Source organism: Parasteatoda tepidariorum, chromosome 1 (assembly GCF_043381705.1).
Source record: "Parasteatoda tepidariorum isolate YZ-2023 chromosome 1, CAS_Ptep_4.0, whole genome shotgun sequence".
Taxonomy (NCBI): Eukaryota; Metazoa; Arthropoda; class Arachnida; order Araneae; family Theridiidae; genus Parasteatoda; species Parasteatoda tepidariorum.
In genome coordinates this window covers 18670033-18695637 of record NC_092204.1, presented here as the reverse complement: position 1 = coordinate 18695637, position 25605 = coordinate 18670033, and the positions used below count along the sequence as shown (strand labels likewise).

The 25605-nt window shown below is 27.1% G+C and overlaps 1 protein-coding gene across 6 annotated transcripts; it reads right to left on the bottom strand.

Annotated features, from left to right (window-relative positions):
- Nucleotides 1–1109: 1109 nt before the first annotated feature.
- Nucleotides 1110–24280, bottom strand: LOC107438153 (X-ray repair cross-complementing protein 5 Ku80). 6 transcript variants are annotated; one of them, XM_043047294.2, is made up of 21 exons: nt 24165–24280; nt 22211–22318; nt 21465–21651; nt 21189–21363; nt 19409–19519; nt 18881–18995; nt 17473–17605; nt 17166–17278; nt 15538–15600; nt 12502–12639; nt 12324–12414; nt 12186–12246; nt 11331–11406; nt 10529–10615; nt 10329–10432; nt 8671–8755; nt 7215–7284; nt 4368–4483; nt 3990–4083; nt 2465–2622; nt 1110–1243 (listed from the first exon to the last, which is right to left on the bottom strand). In XM_043047294.2, exons 1-21 carry the CDS (start codon nt 24177–24179, stop codon nt 1229–1231), a joined length of 2115 nt encoding a protein of 704 aa, XP_042903228.1. In that variant the 5' UTR covers nt 24180–24280; the 3' UTR covers nt 1110–1228. The 6 variants fall into 6 exon arrangements, with proteins under 6 accessions (XP_042903228.1, XP_071033496.1, XP_042903229.1 ...); XM_071177395.1 differs by lacking the exon at nt 7215–7284 and adding an exon at nt 6661–6730; XM_043047295.2 differs by having other exon boundaries at nt 24014–24170.
- Between the last annotated feature and the right edge of the window lie 1325 nt (nt 24281–25605).

The following is a 25605-nucleotide window of genomic DNA, read 5'->3' as shown; positions in this document are numbered from 1 at the left end:
CAGTTTTGATTTGTTTTAAAAATTGCCAAATACAAACATTATTACAAAATTAAATTGATACTCATGCATTTTGTAGGTTGTAAAAAACCTATTAATACAGTATCTATATTAGTATAAATAAAGCTGACCAAAAAATTCTATCCACAACAGAAAACGTACAAGGATGCCATTATAAAAAATAAAATAAAAAGTGGTGGGGCATTAACCTTAAACGTATATATAAGATGTAGCCTTAGATCTCTCAGATAGTTTCACTACAAGTTTGAATATGTATGCACATGCTCTTTACTCCACTTATGCTATGCTGTGTATTTTTAAGCTAGAACGTTACCATTCAGTTAAAGGTTAAATACCCTACCACTTCCTTTCACATTACAAAGGAGGTGTGTAGTTTTTGGTAGACTTTATATTAGATAACTATTATCACAATAACAGTAGTACAACAATATATAAAGCTTTACTGGCATGAATAATAGGCAATTTTCCTACAAAATCGGTAAAATAAACTAAGATTGGTATGAAAATGGAAGAAAAAATTAAGATCGCTAGAGGTTACCTGCGTTTGCCAAAAAGTAAACCTCCAGGGGAGCATTTATTTATTTCTTGCCTACTTAAGTAATTTAAAAGAAAGTTTTTGGTCTAAATCAAGTCTTGTAAAATTATAAACATTGTAGTACAAGTATTAAAGAATATATAAAGTAAAAAATTTCTTAAGCAAATACATAAAAAATTGTTTACATACATCTCAAATCCAACATAAATGTAATTTTGTAAAATGTTCGATTTAGTCACGTAGTTTAAATTTAATAAATGAGCAATATGATAAATGCTAAGTTTTGAACAAATCACTCATGATTATGCAATTGATATTTACATTTCTACATATATATCAAAGGACTGCAACAATATAAATGTAGAATCTTTTAAAATTTATAACAGGTTGTTAAAAATTCCACTAAATGATCATTTTAACTTCATTGCATTGACTATTTTTAAATTACTTCACTTTTTTTTTAAATTTGAGGGAGAAAAGTGCATTTACAAAATACACTATAATATTAAGAAGTAGTAATAAAATTATGTAATATATGATAAAAGAAACTCCAACATAAAAATAAAGATAAATTTATAAAAACTCTAAACAAATTTGATTACATGAGAAAAATTAACTTCTATAACACTATTTGTAAAATGACTTGCATGTTTAAAATGGGGCAGTTCTTCATTATTATAACTGATCAAGCTGCAAAATAAAAAGAAAATTCATTAAAAAGTATCAAAGTTGCCAATAAATCATTAATATTACATGTTAACCTATTTTTGGTCAAAAGTGCATAAATTTCAATACAAAATTTCAATTAATATTTTTTTATTAACACTGTGACATTTATTTTTTACTAATTTTATTTTCCTACTATTATCAAAAGTTCAGAAGATATCTATAAAATATCAGTAATTCAGTGGGAGTAAACACTTTCTGTTGAATTTTTGTTAACTTGAAACAGTTATTGACTTTTTGAAAATGTATAATTATTCTATTTGAGATTAATTATATGTTTTTGTGATCGATAAGAGTTACTACAATCTAATTTCAGTAAATAAATTAAAACAAGTTTCATAAAAACTAAGGTTCAACTAAATGGTTTCCATTGATTTGAAAACAAACTTGATGAATATTTGCACCATTTTATATCTTAAATACCTTTTACGTGTGAAACTTTTTTTATGTCTTAATGAATGCAATTTCAGCATATTTTAATGAAATTAATACCACATTTTATAAAATTTCTATGATTGGCCTAAAGACAGAGAATATTAAATTAAGAGCTGAAAAATTTCATTATATTTGTAAGATGAAATTAGATTGCTTGAGAATATTTTAGATAATGAATATTTATATCGTCAATTATCTATTTGAACTATATGATTATTTTTTAATGGTATTTTATTTTTCTCTAAAGTAAGTTTTGGAGGAGCTTAATAATAACGAATTATTTGAAAATTGGGTACAATAAAATCTTAAGTCTAGAAGGCCACATAGTTCCTTAATCAATCATAATTTATGATTTATTAACTACATTTTAGCTCCAATTTGTATTAAAAGAGCTATTGAGTTTTAAAATTTGTTTCAATCTTACCAAATTTACTCGAACATCAATTTGAACTTTTTAATATCACTCTATAACAAAACTTGTGGATGTTCACTGAAATAAACCACATGGACATTTTGCTTTCAGACAAATGACAGCATTAATATTATCAGCAAGTATAATGCATGATTTCATGTACCAAACTCAAAATAACACAGCTGAGCAGGCATAAATTTGGTTTAAATATTTTCTAAAAATTTTAATACACTTAACTAAATCAGAATAAATTGGGAAGAATTGTTAAAAAGAAAGATTTCAGAGATCAAAATAATAATAGAATAAAAGTAAATCAGCCAAATAAATCAAAGCATTACCAAATCCTCGTAATCATCATCATCGTCGTTATAAGCATCAGATGGAGGGAAACTTGTTTTTACTTCTTCCAAAGAAGATACAGATAGGAAACTTTCAGCTTCACTTGCAGAAAATGTACTTGACTTAACTTCTTTATTAGATATTAAACCAATTTTTTCTACCAAAATATATTTAAAAAAAAAAAAGCATTTAGCATAAAAGTGAAGAAATTTAACATTATCTAAAAATAAAACCATAACTAATAATACTAAATCAACAACTTTTTTCAAAATTAAAGCAATAACTCTATATACAAAAAACAGTATTCTGACAAAAAAATTTATCTGTTTTTTTTTTACTTCTACAACGTAGCTGGTTTGATTCCTAGAATTAACTCCCTTCTAATTGTTTTAGGAACAGCAAATTTCTGCTGAAAATTTTTGCCCAAATCACATTAGCAACTGCAACTGAAAACATAGTATTATAAGTGAAGAAGATGTGTACTTCAGTTGAGTGTTGTTTATAGAATAGAATAGAATACTTAAAAGAAAAAACAAGGTTGTCTTTTCAAAGCAAAATTTGCATTTTTAATGATTTGTAATATTTTTAGAGTAAGTGTTCCCAGACTTGACACACTATTTCAAAATGTTCTAAAATACCTCAATGAAACCATGAACCCAATGTTTACTTTTTACTTAATAGCATCTCCACAATGTGGGAAAATCTTTACATTCTTTTTTTAAATAATTACCAAATAAATTTAACTATAAATAATAACTTAACATACTTAGAAGTAATTTATAAATTTCATACAATGTCTAAATGGTTGCCAAATTTTATGCTTTCTGCTTAAGATTCTTACAGTGGTACCAAACTATTAGGCAATCCAAAAGTCAACTTACTTTTTAAAACCTTAAAATTATTGTACTGTAAACTATTTACAAATAAAATGATGCAGTTCTCACAGAAATGCTCAGAAACATCGGAAGATTTTTTTTGTTTTTAATGAAAAAAATATTTATATTAGTTACATTTTTGACTAAAAGATGGCATTGCAGTTGAATTAATGGACTTATAAAATTATACTACAATTTATTTTAAACAATAAAAGTGTTTTCTCATTATAGTTATTAAATGTTTCCCATCATTAAGAATTACAGCCCTCAGATGATGGAAGACACCCAGCATAGCGTTAAATAGCATTTCAGAGGGTATATCTGACACATAGTGGCTTATAGCTTCTTTGGGCCAAAGACGTTGGCCGACCTCTATATACCCGTGACTTTAAATAGCCCCTCAACCAAAAGTCACAAGGTGTAAGGTCTGGAGACCTTGGGGTCATTTGTGTGGAAAACATGGACTGAAGACAGGATTGTCGCCAAATGTCGTCCTCAGATAAAGATAACTTTCAAAAATAAAATATATATGATAATACCATATATAAAATATAATAATTTCATTAATAAGATTATTCTATCTTAGTAAAAGAATAACAGTAAGTAAAATAAGTATTGTATAGTTAAAATAAGACTATAAACTGATTACCTTTCCTAATCTTATTCCACAGTTCTTTGTCACAAGTCAGAAGTTCCTCACGAAGATTTGCCATAAAAACATTATATTGTGTTGTATCCTTTCTCTAGAAAATGGCAAAAATAAATAGTGGAAATAAACCGCCATATTAAAATTACAAGCTTAATTTGATAATACTGAAATTAAAAACTTTCATAACTGTTTCTCACTCTTTCTGCAAACAAAATAACTTTTCGGAGTATCTTAAGTCACAGTACAATGCTGATTAATTTTTAATATGAAAATAGTAGTTTGAAAATAGAATTAATATCAATATCTAAAAGTTTTTAAAAACTAAAATATTCTAAGAACATTGCAGACATTGTTTAATATAAATAGTATTGAATTTACCTTTAAAGAAGCATGTCTTAGTTCTTTGCATATGGCTAAAATTTTGGGGTGGTAACGATGCAAATTTCCTTTGTTTTCTAAGTATTTGTACACAATATCTATAATTTGCTTGCATGCTGAAAAGAAAAGTCATAAGTTAACCAAAAGATTGAATACTTCTTATTGTTAAGAGTACTGAATACAGGGAACATGTATCTGATACTATAAATATCTATATATTAATGACTTTGGTCACTTATAAAAAATTATCTTTCTAAAAAAGACTAGTGACAGTAGTTAGGAACTAGTAAACAGCACTCAGCCTATAGAAAGAAAAAAAAGATTTTAAAATAAATATATTTAACAGCTCAGAGGTCACATTTTATTTAAGCTAAAAAAGTACAATCAATTCAACTTACGGATGATTTTTATCAGGGCTTTGAACATTAGAATTCTAATAATCTGTATACCAATTAACAAAAGTATTTTATTTTTCTTGCAGCTAATATTTTTTATGGGAAAAAAGAAAAGGAAAAATATTTATGTTAAAATCCAAATTTTAACCTCAACTTTCCAGCGAATCATATGTTGCAATAAAAGATTTCAGCAAAGAAAAAGTAGTAGTTTGTTTGATTAACTCTGTTAAATAACATTTTAATTTTAAAAAAAAAAAAATCATAAATAATTTATTTTAGGCTCAAAAGTAGATTTTTAATAAAGCATTATAGATATACCTGGATAATTTTATTTCCTACATAAGTATAATCATGTTAATAAAGTAGTCAGACAAATCTAAATTTCCTTAAATGAAATTTCTAAAAATTCTACAGATTTCAGTAGTTTTAATTGTCTGATATTAAAGAATTTGTAATGAAAGTAGATTTTTTAGCAGTGACATTGTTCATTTCTTATATCTTAACTTGAACATTACGCTGTACTTATAAGTTTCACAATATTAAACAAAATAAATCAAAATTATTATTTTTGATAATTATAATATTTTTATTAATTAAAGTTATAGTAGAATAGTGAAAAATCTGGATTTCTAAGTATCCGTATCCCATATATCTGATTTTTCAATTGAAGAAAACATCTGGAATTCAGAGATAACACAGAAAATTCTCACTCCCTCTCTCCTGGTACATAACATAAAACAGTATATCAATCATGAAGATGGTTTTAAAAGATAAGAAAGAGTAGGATATAACAGAAGAAAGAGAAGGGGTAATATAATAGCAGGTCTGAGGTACCTGTTGATTACAAATAATAATAAGAATAAACATAGAAAGATTTCAACGCTTAACATTTGCCTTTCAGTTATACAATTTCGGAACTTTCAACGATTCTTAATATCTAATAATAGAATTGAATTTAATTTGAAATTTAAATTGAAATTTGAAATTGCAATTGAAATTTAAAAACTTAAGTTACATTAACTAATTTTAATCAATTAATACTACAGAGAAGATTGCACTAGTTGATATTAGAGGGAGAATAATTTTTTTTTACAACCTAAAAAGTATTATTTTACAAGGGGTGATCAAATGAAAAGGTACGAAACGACGTAAAAACGTAACAGTTAAATATATGCATATTCCGCTATGGGAGAACGTAGCGAGACATCTCAGGATGCGATTAGAGTCTCTGACTGGGATCGGAGCATGCGCTGGTGCCCGCATGAGCAAGAGAGAGCAGAGGCTCTTATCAAAAGCGGCGTCCAAATGATGCGGCAGTCCGTATGAGGACTGGATGGCATTCGCGTTGGAAAATTCGACGATTGATGAGCAGCGAGGTGTTATCCGATTTCCTCGAGCACAGAAATACCATTAACTCCGATGTGTACTATGAGGCACTCTGACGCCTACGCAGCTCCATCAAGAACAAAAGACCGGGGCTGCTCATGGAGGGTGTGGTTCTTCTCCATGATAAAGCGCGTCCACACGTCTCCAGACTCACACACATGGAACTGGCCAAGTTCAAGTGGGAGACGTTGGACCATCCGCCCTACAATCCGGACTAGTCGCCCTGCAATTTCCATGTGTTTGCTCCACCTGAAAGGGAAGCTCTTCCACTCGGACGACATACTCAAGGACGCTGTGAAGGACTGGGTCTCGTCAAGACCACAGGAATTCTGGGAACAAGGAATCCTGCGTCTTGTTCATCAGTGGGATCGCTGTGCACAGGCCTATGGTGTATATTTTGAATAAAGTCTACGTTTGTACCCACCGTGACGTTTCGTACCTTTTCATTTGATCACCCCTTGTACAAAGCAAACATTTTATTGATTTAAACAAAAAATTAAAATTTTAAATACCTTCTCCAAATGGTAGCATTTTTGTTTTTAATAGATACTGGAAATCTTGAACTGGATGTGCAGACCCCACCTATTTCAGTGATATTAAAATATAGATTACAAAATGCAAATTAATAGAACAATGCTTTTTATATAATCTTTTAAAATTTTATCATCGAAATAAAGAACAGGAAGGAATGTTCTTCATGTACCTCTATTAAACACAAGCAAAAAATACTTTAATTGGGCCAGAATTGAATGAAAAATGAGGTGAATGAAGAAACTGCTAACAAAACTTTGAATGATTATAAAATAATTCAAAGATTACATGATTTTAAAAATAAAATAAGTCACTTTATTAAAAAGATACGATTTTATAAACTTTGACAAAATGAACATTTGCTTTGGAATAGAACATAGATTGCAATATATAAAAATTTTGTTAATGAATAATATAAATAGATGCATTGTCTGCTTAGTTAAAAATATATTGAGATTTTTTTTAGGCATGAATATTGCGTGTCTTAGTCAATAATATTGTNTTGATTTAAACAAAAAATTAAAATTTTAAATACCTTCTCCAAATGACAGCATTTTTGTTTTTAATAGATACTGGAAATCTTGAACTGGATGTGCAGACCCTACCTATTTCAGTGATATTAAAATATAGATTACAAAATGCAAATTAATAGAACAATGCTTTTTATATAATCTTTTAAAATTTTATCATCGAAATAAAGAACAGGAAGGAATGTTCTTTATGGACCTCTATTAAACACAAGCAAATAATACTTTAATTGGGCCAGAATTGAATGAAAAATGAGGTAAATGAAGAAACTGCTAACAAAACTTTGAATGATTATAAAATAAGTCACTTTATTAAAAAGATACGATTTTATAAACTTTGACAAAATGAACATTTGCTTTGGAATAGAACATAGATTGCAATATATAAAAATTTTGTTAATGAATAATATAAATAGATGCATTGTCTGCTTAGTTAAAAATATATTGAGATTTTTTTTAGGCATGAATATTGCGTGTCTTAGTCAATAATATTGTTTCTAAAAAACACTTCATATCACATCAAATTTATCAAGAAAACAAATTAACAGTTTTTGTTTAAGGCAGAAAAACTCATTAATCGAAATCAATTAAAAAATTTCTCAACACAAATTCAGATTTAATTATGTACTACAGTAATGAATCAGTTTTTAATTTATATAATAAAAAGCAGATTTAAAAAAAATAAAACAGGTAATGGCTTTTGTAAAAATATAGAAATGAATGAAACTTTATCAAAATTAGTGCACCCTAAGAGATGGTCAGATCAAGATAAAATACAAAAATATTGCAAGATTAATAATATGTATAAAAAAAGTTGGTACATTTCTGATTATGATCAATTATGACCACTTACAACTTGTAAAAATGTGTATCAATAGTCCATAGACAAAATCAGGGTGGCTACAAGTACTCGAGGAAAAAATTCCTGGTTATCCTGACCATTCTTATCAAATTTTCCTGATTTTTGTAATTGGTGGTATAAATTTTATTTTTAATTTTTCAGTAATTTCTTATTCTTATAAATAAAGTATATTGCAAAACATTTATACTTGCTACTAGAAATGAAAATAATATTTTTTTTCTAAAAACCAATGACATAACAAGATCTTTTTAAAAATATTAGATTTTTAGGTAGCCCAATATAATTCTATTTCCCTGACTTTTTTACAGTTTTAATTAATTGCCCTGGCATTTTCCCTATTTTTCCAGAATGATAAAATTCCTGATTTTCTCCCCTATTCTCCTTGATATTTCTGTTCTGTGACCACCCTGAAAATTGATGTGGAAAGTAACCTAAGGCTTCAGTTTACTAATTAACCTTTGATTTAAAAATAATATTTAATAATTAATATTTACTATAAGTATAAAAGAAGTTAAAAATGCGCATTGAAAACACATATAATCTTCAAATATTATGTCTTTAAACATCTAAGATCACAGCTAATATAATAAATAATGTAATACCTGCATAACTTTATCTTCGACAGCATCAATTCCAACACTTTCATTGTCATCAAGTTTTCTCTTTTTATTCGCACTCTCAGATTTACTAAAAAAAGTTACATTTATTTTAGGAAATAGTAAATTATTATTATTATTTTTTTTTTTTTTTGAATTTATTAGTTTGAAGCCATTTAGACAGTCCTAATGGTCTAAGATATAACAAATCAAGAAGAGAAAAATGTATTTAAATAAATGTTTGAATTGCAAACAAAAAAAATAATAAAGCTATAAAGGGAGAGAAGGTTATTATACTTTATATTGGTCAGTGTTAACTTTATTAAAATGTAAGCTAAATGTTATTTTAAAAAAATTTTAAGAGACTATTATATACACTTCTTTTAAAAAGCAATATAGATGCACTATTATGTACACTATTATATAAAAATCAATGCAGATTCTAATTACTCCAATTCAACTTTTCTGAAAAACAATTAGAAATTTCATGAACAAAAATGCATCCAAATTCTATCTAAACTAGTTACTTTATAATACTTGTGCTTTTGATGATGTATAAACAAATATTACAGTAATAAATATTTAAAAACATACAACGAACATTGATATAATCAAGAATGAAATACCAACTCATGGCACATATATAGCAATCATATAACATCTGGAAAAAAAATTTAAGACTTAAAATTTTAGTTTAATAGAATAAATATATGAAATACCAAGGAGTTAAAGAAAATAAAATAATAGAGAAAATAACAAAATAGCTTTATCTCCATTTAAAGTTTTGGCTGTACCTTCAATAAAAAAGTGAGCTGGAGTGCTTATTCGACAATTTCATGACCAAAGACATGATGGTGATTATGTGTTTACCATTACACATTGGCCAGCTTAAATATCCAGACAAGATAGTACATACACATTGTTACATTTGAAGTTATGTGAGCTTTAAGCTGACAGCTCAGTGCCATAAGCATTGTGCTATTGTAGATGAATTTTTGAGATATCAAGCATAAAACAAGTGTTCATAAAATCTGAATTTTCATTGCAAGCACTAAGTTTAAAATTTAAAAGGTTGATTATAAAAATAGGGATGTAACGACAATTCAGCCATTTCGCCGAATATTTGGCTAAATATTCGGCCAACTGATGCGTTTCTGATAGACATATTATCTCTCTTAATGTTTTATAGATTTTTTTTTTCTCAAAAATATTATTATTAGCATTAAAGTACTGTTTTAAGAATTAAGATATTAATTTTCTATTTCTTTTTTTTTCAACTTTAGTTTTTTGTTACCTTAATTATTTCTAATTATCTTAATATCTAATTATTTTTGCTGTCTTAAACATTTTTTTCCCTTTACTTATACCAATAATACAACTAAGTTTTGATTATTTTTCGATGATGACAAAACTTATTTATATTTAAAAAGATAATGTTTATTAATGAATTTTATTTATTTATTTTTTTTTAAATTTTTGGTATTTAGCCAAATTGTTTGGCCGAATATTCGGTGTTCGGCTATTCGGCCAAATCACTATTCATTACATTCCTATATAAAATATAAAGAAAACACTCATAATCAATCATTCAGTTTGATAAACAAATTAATAATTAAAATTATGACACCAAGAAATATGAAAACAAAACAAAACAAAAAACCTACATAAAGGAAGCAGCACCTTTCTCAAGAACTTTTTTTGGATAGGTTTCTTTCAAGGGGAAAACACTCTTTATTTTAAAAAGAGCTGGCTCTGACATTTTCATGAGCTAAAAAAATAAGATATGACTAAATTAATTCTTAACAGATGAAGGATTAGGAAGTTTAAAAGCAGACAAAATTTTTATTAAATACAAACATCCTACTTTTTCTGGTGGATTGATGATTGAGCTAATTTGAGGAGGAATTTCAGGTAGAGGTTTCTCAGGATATAGAGATCGATGTTGCAGACACTACAATGTAACAATAATAAAGATAACAATAGTTGTTAAAAATAAAATAAGAATAAAAATAATAATTGCGTGTCAGGGTTTTTTCAACAAAAAATATTTTAAATCACTCTACAAAAAAAAAAAAAAAAAAATCCTAATTAGGATTTGAGCAGTATGTAATAATTTTTTTCTTTCTATTATTAAAAGTTCTTAAATTAGAAACATAAAATCAACAAAATACAGAAACATTTTCAAAGACTTTACATAATCATTATAAAATTACAAGTTTCTGCAAGTCTTTACAAGGAATTACTTCAATAGTTTAATAATTATTCTACAGCAAATTTAAAATCAAATATATTAATTAAATATTCTTATGAAATCTTTTAATTTCTATCTTTAATAATTTTGAAATGATAGAAGGAAAATAAAGTAAATTATTTACACAAAATGTTCAAAACATTTAAGGGGGGGATTTTTGAAGGAAGTATTGGGCAATTATCATTTATTTTCTGTTAGATGCAATGCATCAAGAGTTAACTATTACTCTCATATCATATATCATTACAAAAAAATTGTTAAATATAGCTTTATAAACTAAAATATAGCTGATAAAACTATTTGTCCTAGTTCCATGCTATACAAATAAACTTTGCAATAATTATGTCCAGAAAGACTATACAAGACTATACTGTATATACTTCAAATTACCAACACTAAAATAATTTGACCTTACCTGATATAGCCTTTGCAAATATGGATTGTAAGTAGTTTTTGGTTTCAGAGCTTCAACGAGATTTCCCTCATCATCCCTTACAAAAATACAAAAAGAGAAAAAAAATTTGTACATAGACAAAAATGGTAGAGAGAAAAAAAATTTAATTACATTTTTATTATATTAACAAGGGTAAAAAAACTAATTTAAACTAAGATACAATTTACAAGTAAGAAAAAAATAATAAAGAAAGGAAATTTAGGTATATGGACAAAAAGTAATTGTATCCTGAACTTAAAACAATTTATTTTTATTTATTAATTATTACAGACACAATAAACAGGTCACTGTAAAAAAAAAATTGATTTGCTAATATTTTGATTATTCATAATCCTTACATTCTTTGGTGAAATAGATAAATTTGTAAAAAAATAGTTCTTATCCTGTAGCTCCTTGAATAAAGTAAAGAAAAACTGATTTTGACATGGATGGAAAAAAATTTTCAATCAGGTTAAAATTTGATGTGTCGACACTGAAGCTTCAGCGCTGACAGGGAAATTGAAATCGAGTCAACAGTATAGGTGTTATAATATAAAGTGCTATTATTATTATTTATTTATTTTATTTATTTATTTATTTTTTTTTTTGAAGAAAAACCTTCGTACAATTCAACTATGGATATTACGTTGATAGAGATAAAATATTTCATTCTAAATAATAACAATATTCAAGCAACATTACTTAATTTAAAATTTTTAAGATACATTAACATATAAAGTAAAAACTAAATCAACAAAAACTAATGTCATCTAACAATTATTTAAACAACTAAAATTATTTTGTAACATTATAGTAGACAATCAAATTTATGCATACATATTAGCTGTACTCAAATCCATTGAAGTGATAAAATCATCTACAGCACTTAGTTGCTCATCTAAGTAAAATAAGATATAATGAATAAAAACAAATATATATAAGATTAATCATTAATTAAAAATGAAAAAAAAATACCTGTAGGAATATTTTTGGGACTGGAATGTAATGGAGAGAATATAAAATGACGTAGATCCTCCATAAATGGTAATGCAATAAAAATAAGGCACTGTAAAGTAATATTTTTATCTCTATAATTTCAGTGAAGCAAATATTTATTGAATAAATTCAATGAATTAAAAAAAAATGAACTTACTCTATAGTTAATTTTGATTTTAGGAGACAAGAACCCAATTTTAGGAGCAGATCTGGCAGAATAAACATAGCGAACAATAGCAACCATTTTTGTATCATGTAATGCTTGGATAAAAGGTGCAAGGATGACACCTGCCAACTATAATAGATAGAAATTGGTTTAAAAAAAGTGCCCATCAATCCCATACAAGAAATAAAAACAAATGGCTTGAGAGCAGATTAAAATAATTTAATTGTTAAAAAAAACCTTTAATTTAAATACACTTAAAAATATTTATTGGTAATACAGTACACTGTTGATTTTCTGTGCGTGGATTATCCGGTTTGCGGATTATCCGTGCTCATTCCGGAGTGACACAAAAAATATTAAGAGAAACATTTTCAAGATTAAAAAAATCTGATTCATGAAGTTATAACTCTACCAAATTTTTGGAAAGCAATATTTGTAATTGGATTGCAGCATATGGAACATCAGCAGCATTGTCAAAGGTAAAATTATCTACAGTATCACGATCGTGGAGAAAGATCATAACGTTTGATGAACAATCTTCTTTAGATATTCAAGAAGAATATGATAACAGTATTCTCGAACAAGCAAAAGAAAAGAAATCTAAGGTTTAGAAATTCTCAATGAAGGAAATTTAGAAGATTGGTTTCAAAGTGATGCATGTGAGCCTGGTTTCCAGTATTTGACAGATGAAGTCATCGTTATGTTGTTAAATCAAATAGTGATGATAGTAACTGATGCAGAAGATGTAGGGAATGAGGGAAATACAATTTATGCTTCTCTTCAATCTGTGGAAACTTTATTAGATTATATGGGAGAATTTGATTACGGTGACATTACTGCGGTTCGTAAAGTATGTGTCAATATATGGCACATCACACATTTTTTAAGCATCGAATGTTGAATGGAAAATTACTAGTTTGATTTTATACAGCGATTTATACAGCAACAGAAATTTTTATATTTTTTGTACTGATATTGATTTTATCTTTTATAAAAAGGAGTTTTCGGATTATCCGTGTTTTTCGATTGTCTATGCGACCTGTCCCGGTGATTAACCCGGATAATCGGGAGTGCACTGTATATTCAAAATATTGGTAACAGTTTGAAAAGGTCTTTTATTATTTCACAAAGAGCAAAAAATAATGAACAGATGCAATTGCAAACTTCGGAACTAAAAAAAAAATTAAAATTGTCATAAAAACAATATATGCTCCTAAATAATGAGAGAATCATGCATATTAATTTCAGCTTGAAGAAAAGTAACAAACAGAGCTTGAGAAATTCAAAGAAAAAAAAAGTAACTAGTTAACATGGATAATTACCTCCTTTTTTTTGATCAACATAAAAATAATAATAATAAATGAATGTATATAACCTACTGATGGTTTTCTCTATAGCTTTTTGAATTTTATCTTATTTTTATATATAGTAATTTTATACTTTGATTTTCAACAAATTTTTAATGTTTTAGGCAGGGTTTCTACAGTCCTTAGGAAATTTAATTAGTAGTGTTACTCTTCTAGTAGCGAAGTTACAAATACATTTTTATTAGCTTGCACCGTAAAATAAAAATTTAACACAAAAGATTTCTCGACTAGATATATTTATTTGAAAATATGAAGCATAATATGGTGAACATAAGCTTATTAAAATATATTTTTTATTTCATTTAATTTCCTACCACTTTTAAAGTTTTTTAAGGATTGTACACACTCTGGTTTTAGGGAATATTTTTAGAGATCTTGAATATTTATTACAGTGACGTCTGGTAAATATTGTAACATTTTTATCATGTACGTTATTTCATTCTACTAATCACGATTATATAAATGAAATAATAAGTAAATAATAATTATTGTATATTCTTTTACATGAAACTGATAAAGCAACAATATAACTTTAATGCTTAAATAGTGCTACTTCAAAAATTTAACAATCCCATTATTTTCACTATGAAAGCATTACGACACGCGAGTTATTAATCGCGCATTTCAATAATCACTTTTGATTCAGTTAATTTGTGCTTAATTCTACGTAAATATAAGTTTTTTTTCTGTAGTTTTTCAGCAATTACCAACATACATTTGCACGTGATGCTTAGAATTTCGATATTTTGATACAATATTATTGCAACAAGAAATATTAGAAAAGTGGAGAAAAACTTTAACTGCTCTTAAACTGCTCACTGTTTGTTTTTATAAGTTTTGTAGCTTAGGGGATTTTTTAGAAAGAAAATGTTTCATATTTAAAATTCATAAAACCTTCAAAAAATTTAAGATATCTGAAGTATAATACCAAATAAATATGGAATCTTATTTTGCACTATATCTTGTTTTATGATTTTTGTTTAAATCTTATAAATTTTCTTTATATAAAATATTTAATTTGATTTTATATTATTCATTAAAGAATGTTTTATTTTTCCTCTTACACTGATATTTTGTGTGCATTACAGTTTTTTTCTCTTTTTTTTTACTAGAATTTATATTTCTTTTCCCCAAAATTTATATATAGATATATATACATATTCTTTTTTTTCCTTTTTTTGATCATCAAATTATTGATAAAAAGGGAAAAAATATTTGAATAGAGCATTTTTTCATTTTTGAAAAAAGTATTTAATGTTCTGCAAATACATTACTAAGTTTACTGGTAAAAAACTTAGAACACTAATGTTTACATAAAAATTATTATGTTTGACGCTAACATGATTGAATATGCGTGCGGCCCTTTCTTAGACAACCTGCTGCTTAAGAAGCCCTTCAATGAAAAAAGTTGTGAATATCTACAATATCAACCAAAAAATAACTAATTTTTCTTCCTAAAAAATATTGCTTTGTAACAGTTGAAAACAGATTCTCAAGCTTGAATTCTTAAGAAAAGAAAAAAATACATACATTTACAAAAAAAAAAGAATAATTCAAAATTGGAAGTACATAAAAAATTACAGCCAGTGAATTAATTACAGTTTTTTTTAACAGTACTTGCCCCAATCATTAAAAAGTGAAATTATAAAACTATCCTCACCTCTCTATTTTTCTGACCAAATACATACATAGATTTATCTCCGATATAATGATAACGATGAACCTAAAAATACAAAATAAAAACATTTAGTGATAAATTATGAAAATCAAATTAAATGAATATGTATCTGATAATGAAATAATAAATCATTTTTCATTTATTTCTTCCACTTAATGAAAATTTAATCCATTCAAACCATTTTTTCAATCAAAACCTTATAAAGAATAGTAAATTCAACTTCTTTAACTAAACAAATGTGAATTAAAAAAAATCACACTAAATATAAGTAATTATTTGAAAACATTTTTCCATAAACTTTATCAATTATCAGGAAAAAAAAGAATTGTTTTGGTGCAGCAACATTAATCTACATTAGAAAACTAAAGAAATAGAAAAGTTAAATATACATTGTAGGCATACATATTTAATTATAATCAAATGGAATTCAAATGTAACATTAAAATAAAATAAGGAAATTATATGCACTTTTCCTTTAAGTTTGACAAATTCAATTTTGGCAGAGGTATTGAACTGATAACGTCCGAATACAACATTTGTATAATTAAAATCATTTATCTACAATACAAAAAATACAATTAAAAATAAATATAATTTACTTGAAAAAAATACAATTTTTTTTTTTTTTTTATGAATTACAACATAATTATAAACTACCTTATATTTTTATAGTATTCAGATCAAATAGAAATAAAAATAAGTGAATACTGTTTTGGAAAGAGAAGGACATATGAACACATATGTCTTTCAGACAAAATCATTTCAATCTCTTATTCAAATCTTCTTAAAAAAATTTTTTTAATGGTGAAATTTCGTAATGTGTTAGAAACCATATTTTTAATTATACATAATATAATAAACCAAAAACTATAAAATTTCACAATTTATTGAGTCCAAAATGAACACATTTTCATGAGGAAGGAAGGTTTGTATTCTGTTATCTGTTCATTGATATGTGTATGATATTTTTCGAGATAATTTTTAAAAAAAGGTTATTAACACACAACAGGAAATTCAGCAGTTAAATAAATGTTTTAGAGGTAATATGAATGGAAAAGTATGGTGGGATACACAATAAACTTTACTAAGTGAATGACAATTTAGTGTCAGTTTACATAATATTTCATATAAAAATGCAAAATATAGGTCTATTTTAAATTTTTTTAATATAAAAATAGGAAATTAATAGTAGTATATGAGGAAGGGGCAAAGTGTCCTGTAGCCCCCCCCCCCCATATACTACTTATGTAAACTTTTAAGATTAAGAGAAAAATTAAGTCTTGAATCATTTTGGATTGAGTATTGATGCATTACAGCTTTTTTTTTTATCATCATATGATATAAAAAAAAACAGTATCTGCAATGTTTCAATAAATAATAATCACTCTTCCCTGAATGGAAAAACTTAGCTCTGAAAAGACAGTTAAAAAAAAAAAAANGAGCTTAATCACTTCAAACAGAAATTTTAAAAAAGTCCTATTTAATATATACTTATTATATAAGTATATATTAAATAAAGTCTTATTTAATATATAACTAAAATTCTTAATCTAAACAAAAAAGTTTTAAATTGATAACTTATTTGTTTAAGACCACACATGGAAACATACATTTTCTTCTTTAGTAAAACCAAGCACCTTCATTCCTTTTTCGCCCGACTGATAATCCATATTTGCTTTGTCTTCTTCAGTAAAAGGAACAAGAGTTGTACCATACTTAAAGGCTACAAAAAATAAAAATAATAAGTTTTTTAAACAGTAAAATAAAAAAGATAGATTTTTTAATACAAATATTATATCAGACTAAGCCCTGGCATTAAATTTAAATATGCTTTAAAAAAAAATCATAGCCAATGCAAATAAAATTAAGTGGTAGCACATCCATCAAAAAATATTTACATAAACATTTAATTCATACCTGGTATGATGTTATCTTTAGGAACTTTAGTTTGATCTTCGTCATTCATAAGATATATAGTGTCTCTTTCTAACTTAGCATTTAGCTTGCGAGCATAAGCATTTTTCCAAGATTTTTGCTTGTGTTCATTTACCTATAAACAGTTTAAATGATTTGTTTTTTATTTATTTAACAAATACTCATCATAACGTCTTAAGCAAATTTAAACTTCTTCTGGTACAATCACTTTTATTAATAGGATAAATGTTTGTGATAAATATTTCAGTATAAGCAGTAAGAAATACAATTTTTAATTTCACTGCTTTGAAAATGTGCATTAAAACTAATAAAATGGAAGTTCAATTAACCAAAAATTATAAAGAAATAGCAAAAACTAATCCTTTAAACTTATTAAGAAATAAAACTCTAATTCATAATTTTTAGGAATAAGAAGCTAGCCCTCTACTTGCTATCGCTTACAGCTTTTAAATAACAGAAACAGGGCTCGAAATTAACGGTGGTCCGTTGGTCCGTGACCACTAAAATCGGAGTCGGACCAGCATAAAATAATAAACAGTGGTCCGCCGGACCACCATCCGTCGCAGCCGATCGCCGTTTAAAAAAAAAACTAGCGTGCGAGATTTCTGTAAAAAACAAAGATTTAAAAAAAATAAATAAAGCTAGCGCGCGAACCTGAGGAAAGCGAAGTTAAATCTTGTTTCGCGCATGCGTCACATGTTGAGTCGCTGAAGGAGAGAAATAGGGTAGGTAGCGGGGTGGGTTCATGACGTGCACCATTCGTCGCAGCCTAGGGTCAATTCGCAGGCGATCTACGTAAAAAAAGGAAGCAAGCGCGCGTGAGGAAGGCAAAGTTAAATCTTGTTTTGCGCATGCGTTACATCGGCGCTGAAGGAGAGAAATAGGGGAGGTAGTGGGGTTGGTTCATGACGTCATTGTCAATCGACGATGCGGCCTGATGATTCGTTATTTCAGGCTCTCTCTTCGTTCCCGATCGTCAGAAGTTTTCTTTCTTCCAGAAATTTCTGATTTTTAAAAAAAAAATCATGATTTTTTCAATCAAAAATTTTAATTTTTTTTTTTATTTGCAGCTAATAGGAACGCGTAGACGGACCAGTAAAGTTTTGTGCGGACTAGTAAAATGTTTTAGTTACTGGTCCTATGGACCAGTAATTTTTTTTTTTTAATTTCTACCGCTGAAAAATAATTATACGATTTCCTATTCAATATCAGATTTTGTGACAAAGTTATGGAACATAATTGATAACTGGTAATCAATTTTTTTAATTACTCAAAGAGAAAATAAAGACAAATAAATATTAAAAGAACATTAGATATTGTTTCACACACAAAAAGTCAATTACACTATATAAACTAAACAATTAGAGGTGAAATTAGTTCAAACTATTACCTTGATATATGCACTAATAGGAATAGTAAGATTAGTTCCAATATCTAAATTGGCATTCCATGGAAGGGCTTGAACTTTTTTCTTTTGATAATAAATAAGAGCAGGTAGTGCTTCACTAAAACAGAAAATAATGTTCGAAAAATGTTATGACAAAGTGAAGAAAAAATTGTAATAAAGACAAACAAAAAAAAAAAGGTTAACACTAGACAACCAAATACTATGTTATTTTAATACAGTGATAAAATTTTAAATATAAGAATTAAAAAATACTGTTAGGAAAAAAAAGAAATATTAGAATATTTTATTATAAAGTTCATTTAGTTCAAAGTTAAGTATATTTAGTCCAAATATAAATTTTTATAAAATTTTGTTATTCAAAAATACATCTTTTGTAAATAATTTTACTTTAAAATTGGAATTTTCTTAATTAATAAAATCTGATGCTCAAATATTCTAAATAATCAAAACCAGATATTCCAGCCAAACTGGAATTTTAGTTTCTAAAAAGGAAAATTTTTACATAAATACCTGAAAGAATAAGATTCTCCATTCACTTCCTTTAAAGTATTCCGAACCATACTATGAGAATACTGTTGCAAGTTGTTGCCATTTTGAATGTCATCACAAGACACAGGACCACTTAAAAATCATAAATCACAAATAATTACAAATGATTATAAAAATAACACATTTTTGAAATATTCACGTAGAGTATTAGATATGAAAAACAGGGACTCTCATTAACATGGTGCAAGTAAATGCAAATATTTTTTTAACACTAAAATTAAAAAAGAAATAGTTGAATTTACTTAAGCCCAGCTAACAAAAAAGTACCCAAAAATCTGTGACAATATTTTAAATTATAACCCACATTGAAAAACCGACCCAATTTTGGGTTTACGACTACTAATGTTCAACTCCGTATCCTTGTAATTTTGAAACCAATCCAGAAGATAAACAGTTTAAATGATTTGTTTTTTATTTATTTAACAAATACTCATCATAACGTCTTAAGCAAATTTAAACTTCTTCTGGTACAATCACTTTTATTAATAGGATAAATGTTTGTGATAAATATTTCAGTATAAGCAGTAAGAAATACAATTTTTAATTTCACTGCTTTGAAAATGTGCATTAAAACTAATAAAATGGAAGTTCAATTAACCAAAAATTATAAAGAAATAGCAAAAACTAATCCTTTAAACTTATTAAGAAATAAAACTCTAATTTATAATTTTTTAGGAATAAGAAGCTAGCCCTCTACTTGCTATCGCTTACAGCTTTTATATAACAAAAATAATTATACGATTTCCTATTCAATACCAGATTTTGTGACAAAGTTATGGAACATAATTGATAACTGGTAATTGATAACTGGTAATTGATAACTGGTAATCGAGGAAACTCTTGCATCCTAACCCATAATCCGTCTACCACTGAGGATATTTTACAATAGCACCGTGGTCGGTGCGAGCCCGGCGCAGAATTTGTATACACTGGCCATTGTTGGGATTCAAATCCGGTTCATTATAAGGGAGAACAAACGCTCTATCCCCTGAATAACTACGGCTCTGTGAGAATATTTATAGTAGATTCCTATTATATAGGATCAGAATATCTGAGTTACTGTTTATCCGGAGTCCCCCACAAAAAATTATGTTGTAATTAATTAAATTTGCATAATCAAATTCATCAAAAAGTAAATAAAAAACAAAATCAAATTTATATAAATTCATTCTTTACAAAACAGTGGGGTAAACTATTAAAATTTGCATAAATTGGATTATCCAGGATATCCACTTATCCATCTATATAACCTTTCCCAACCATCCCGGTTAACCCAAAGTCTACTGAACATACATAAAAACATTTGTAACTTAAATCAACCTCCTGGAAAAAAGTTCTTTTAAGTTTAGAAATTACAATATTTTTAAAATATTTCCATACGTCAAAATGAAGTATATTTGCATAAAAAATAATAAAATATATAATGAGCAGTTATAATAACAGTTATAATGAGAATGAAACCACCAAGCATTTGCTCATAACTTAATGTTGAAGAAACCCTGCCACAGATCTTTATATTTTCACATTTTTTAAAACTGTTTTTAAACACACAACATCATAATGTTTTTTTAATCAGTTAGATTAATAGTGAGAAGCAAAATTTTTTAAATTTTTAACTAATATTCATAACATGTAGTACTAGTCTATACAAATATATAAATAAAACTTTTTAAACAAATTACATATGAACCAATTAAAAAGAAACAAACTCAAGTAACTAAAATATTGTAGTGTTACTTACATAAGATTCAATTCTATCTTATTTTCTCTTAATTGTTCACAAATAAGGTTTGCCTTATGACCAAACAGATTGTCAAATGTTGATAAGAAAAGTATTCTTTTAGAGAAAAACTTTTTTGTGCTTGTACTGCAAAGCAATAAATTTATTGCAACTAGCAAAGCATTGTCCTTAATATCTTAATCTTATTAAGGATTACATTGTATATCAAAACAAAATAAAAAATCACTTAAAAGAGAGAATAAGAAAAACATTAAAAAAATAATAAATAAAGGATACTATGAACAAAAACATTAGAACTTTTAATCTTGTTTACATATTCCAACAATTCCCAATTTGCAGGTTTAAATTCTTGAACAACTTCAACATTTGAGAACTCAACATCACCTTCATCAGCTAACTTATTACATGTTTCCTTTGTGCCACATAAAACCAGAGCTATTTCATCTTTTGATTCTGAAAATATCTGAAATTAAACAAAGCAAAATTATATTAAACCATGTGCCTTTCAAACAATCATGTTTGTCTACAGTTCTTTGTTTTCAAATTAAGGGTAAAACAGAAAATTTTAGCTCTGTAATGTTTGGCTACTAATTATATGATTACATTTTTCATTTCAGCTGAGTTTTAATTAGTTGTGGCCTGTTACACAATAATACATATTATTAATAATAATTTAAAAAAAATCAAAATCTAAATAAATATAGTTTTTTTCTTAAATATGAATCTTAAAAGGGACCAGGATATGTGCATATTTCAAAAAGTAATTTTAACTCCTTATCTAAATAAGAGAAAAAATTGGTAAAACTCCATTCAGCTTCTAGAAAATTATGAAAAATTGTCTAAGTTAAATTTTCTTTTTACTTTTAACTAAAAAATAATAAAGAGTATTTCAACTCAATTTGAAAAAAAAAAAAAAGGCACTATGTCTTACTTTCTACGGAATTGCCCTGGAAAAAAGAAAAAAAAATATTCAATCATTTAAAAATAAAAAGCACTATCACAAAATAATCAATAATTCTTGCCTTTCTTTGAATAATCATATTCACACAACTTTTTGCACTTTCTATTTCCCATAGTTGTTTTTCTTTTTCATCTGTTTCAACCACATCCACAATAATAACAATTGCTTCCTAAAAATATATGACTAATTATTTATGCTCATAAGAAATTTTTTTAAAAAGTATAACAAACATATCTTTTCAAATTAGTGACCATTTAAAATGTACTGAACAATAATTTTATTCAATACTCTTCAAAAAATTAACAGTCTCAAGACTGCTCACTTCTAACAAGTTAGATTATATTTTAGATTATATTTTTTTCTCATATATTTTTTATTCATTCAAATATAAAAGTATTTATATATCTTTCATTCAAGAAAGCATATTTAAAATTAAAATAAATAATAATAAATTGAATTTTACTTTATTTTGTTAAATTAGAACTAAAAAATAATCATAACATTTTATAATCATAACATACATAGTTGAAATTGATTTTTTTTTAAATCATTGTTTTTCTTAATTTTTTTTCAAAAAATCCATTTTAAGGGGGCCCCTAATCATTGGGGCCCGCAGGCCATAGCCTAGTCTGGCCTAATGGGTAATCCGGCACTGGTCAGGGGTCTGTCTAGGTTTTTCTGAGTGGTACCTTTTTTGTGAAAATTTACACATAATTTGTGAGAAAAAAAATCATAATTAAAAAATCAACACAAAAATATGGTAAAAATATAAATTCATCGCTTCTTACAAAATACAAAAATGAAATTTTAAGAAAAAGTATTTTGTGAAACTACCGTTTTTCCTTAAATTGAATTTGTGAAGGTCACTGCCTAACAGTAATAAATTTGGCCTAGTCAGACCCCTGTCTGTCATGCCTCCCTGTCATGTCACCCCTCCCTGTCTTACAATCGCAAAGAAGCCAAATGGATTTAAAACTTGCAAATTTTAATGAGAAAAAAACATATAGAGGTTTGACCAGGGGTGGATGCCAGTTGTACCCTTAAGTTGGTCCCCTTTCGTGTTAATTTTTTATTTTATTTATTTATATATACTTTTTACAGTTTCTCATAGGCCGCCACACGAAAGTTGGCAAGACTTGGTGATTATTAAACAGCAGATCACAATAAAAAAATCTTCCCACAGTAAGAGATAAGAAATATTGTTTTCTTTTGTAAGAAAACATAACACTTATTACAATTTCAGTAAACTTACAGAAAAATCAGATTTAAATTAATTTTTGAATCCTGTATTAATAAAAGAAATTTACATATCATTTATAATATACATCAGTTTATCACAAATTAAAGAGTATTTGCTCATGAAGGAAATAGCTCTCCATTTACACTAAGGTAACAGGAAATTGAATAATTTTACTTAAAATAATTATACGTGCAATATATATTTCGTTAAAAATATTTTTGTAAAATCATTTTTCAAAGAAATAAAGTAATATTTTTTAGTTATTTACATGTAGCTAATTAAAAAGCATCGAAGGAAATATAGAACAACAAATAAAAAATAATCCTGAGAAATAATGAATTTAATGTATGCATTAATTTAAAAACATTGTATTTTCATGTAAAAACTTGACTCAAATCGATCAATAGAGTATTAATCGATTTTCAGGAAAGAAATCAACATTGAATAGTCTAATTTTAAGGGGATAGTGTAAAAAAAGTATTAACATTAACATAGTCAATTGTGTTTACACCCTCGAAATAAGGATTTGAATGTTTTTGGTTTCGGAGTTTCGCTCCCTTGCTTAACAGAAAGGTGAATACAGGGATCATGTAGTAATTTCCCGATGCAAATACTTTGTAATACCTAAATTAAGCAGAAAACAATTCGAAATAATGATTGAAATTAGAGATCAGTAATAGAAAATGGAATGTGTTTACAAAAGTGCGAATTTTAACAAAATGAAAAAGTAATCATTAGTATTTCAAATAGTACAACATTAAATTTCTAGCCATACCTTGGTAACCGCCATAGTTCTAGTTTTTATTTAATGCGCAGTTGCAGTTAAAGCATATATTAAATAAGAATATAAATCCTGGTCAAGAGAATGCGTACATTCTTGCTGCATTTGATTCACACGGAGTGAGGCAAAATTTACGTTTCGGAGAGTCAGAAATGATTTTATATTTTATTTTATAACATGCATTGAGCAGCTGACTCAATTCTGAATAAACGACTATCAAGGCTCAACGCCATAGTTTTACAATTTTTAACCCAATCCAGAAGACAAGGGAACTTCTGAATCAATCACTGTGGGACAAACAAGCCTTGGAGTTGATGGAACTAACCAGTGAAGATATTTTATGTCAGTCGGGTGATTGTTGCGAGATGGGAGCAGAATTCATATGCCAAAGACGGGATTCGATCCTGGGACACATCATTGGGAGGCGAGCGTTCTATCACCTGAACCGCAGTGGTTCTGGAATAAACTGTTTACTAAAATCCAAACCTTCTTCGGTAGAGAAGTCAGAATACTACCGCGTGCCAACTTTCTTTCAGCTGGTTACCCACGGGTAATCAGCACCAGGAGAATCCCACTATCTTTATTCAGGCAATTGCACTACTTCATTCACTACTCATCAGAGGTATTTGTGAACCCTGAAATGTAGGAATTACAGTAGGATAATTTTTTGTAGCTTATATACTAGTTTTTGATCTAACCTGTATCTGGTGGGATGGTTGAAATCTAAAATTAATTTTGTTTGGAAAGCTAATTTTTTTTTTCAAAGTAATATTTTTTTTATTTTATCTTTTGCGTGAATGTAAACCCATAAAGATCGTATATGTTTAAATACATATATATGCATTTGTCTACTCCTTTGAAAATAACACTTAAGAAAAAAAACCTGTGACCTTCACGTATCGCATCATTAACTGAAATGTATTATCTCATACCTCTTTGAGCAGAGAAGTACTGTTTGTCTACGATAGGTACTCTGTCCGCCACAAAATCTGCGGCAGTCTGGTGCTATGGAAACAAGAAGAGAGCATTTTAGGGAGGGTGGCTTCGATGATAGCTTGTATGGGGAGTATACCAGATTGGCTGACTCAGCCACCAGTAGGAGACTTATTTAATCTGATTCAAGAATTTTTTTAAGATTCGCATGAATAGTTCTTTTTTACTTAAAATAATTCTCTCGATTCAATCAGTTGTTATTTTTTAAATACAAAGGAAAAAAAGTGAACAAATTCTGACATTAAGGGTAGTACAGGAACAGGTTTTTTTAATATTACTTTTTAATTTTACGATATTTATTATGAATGTTCATTGATTGCTAGAAGGTTTAATTTCTAAACTTGCACATTTTTTAAAGCAGTTAATTTCTTTTATTACTTGAATTTTCTGGAAAAAGTGAAGAGCTTAAACTTAATAACTCTGATTTTAAAAGGAGATAAAA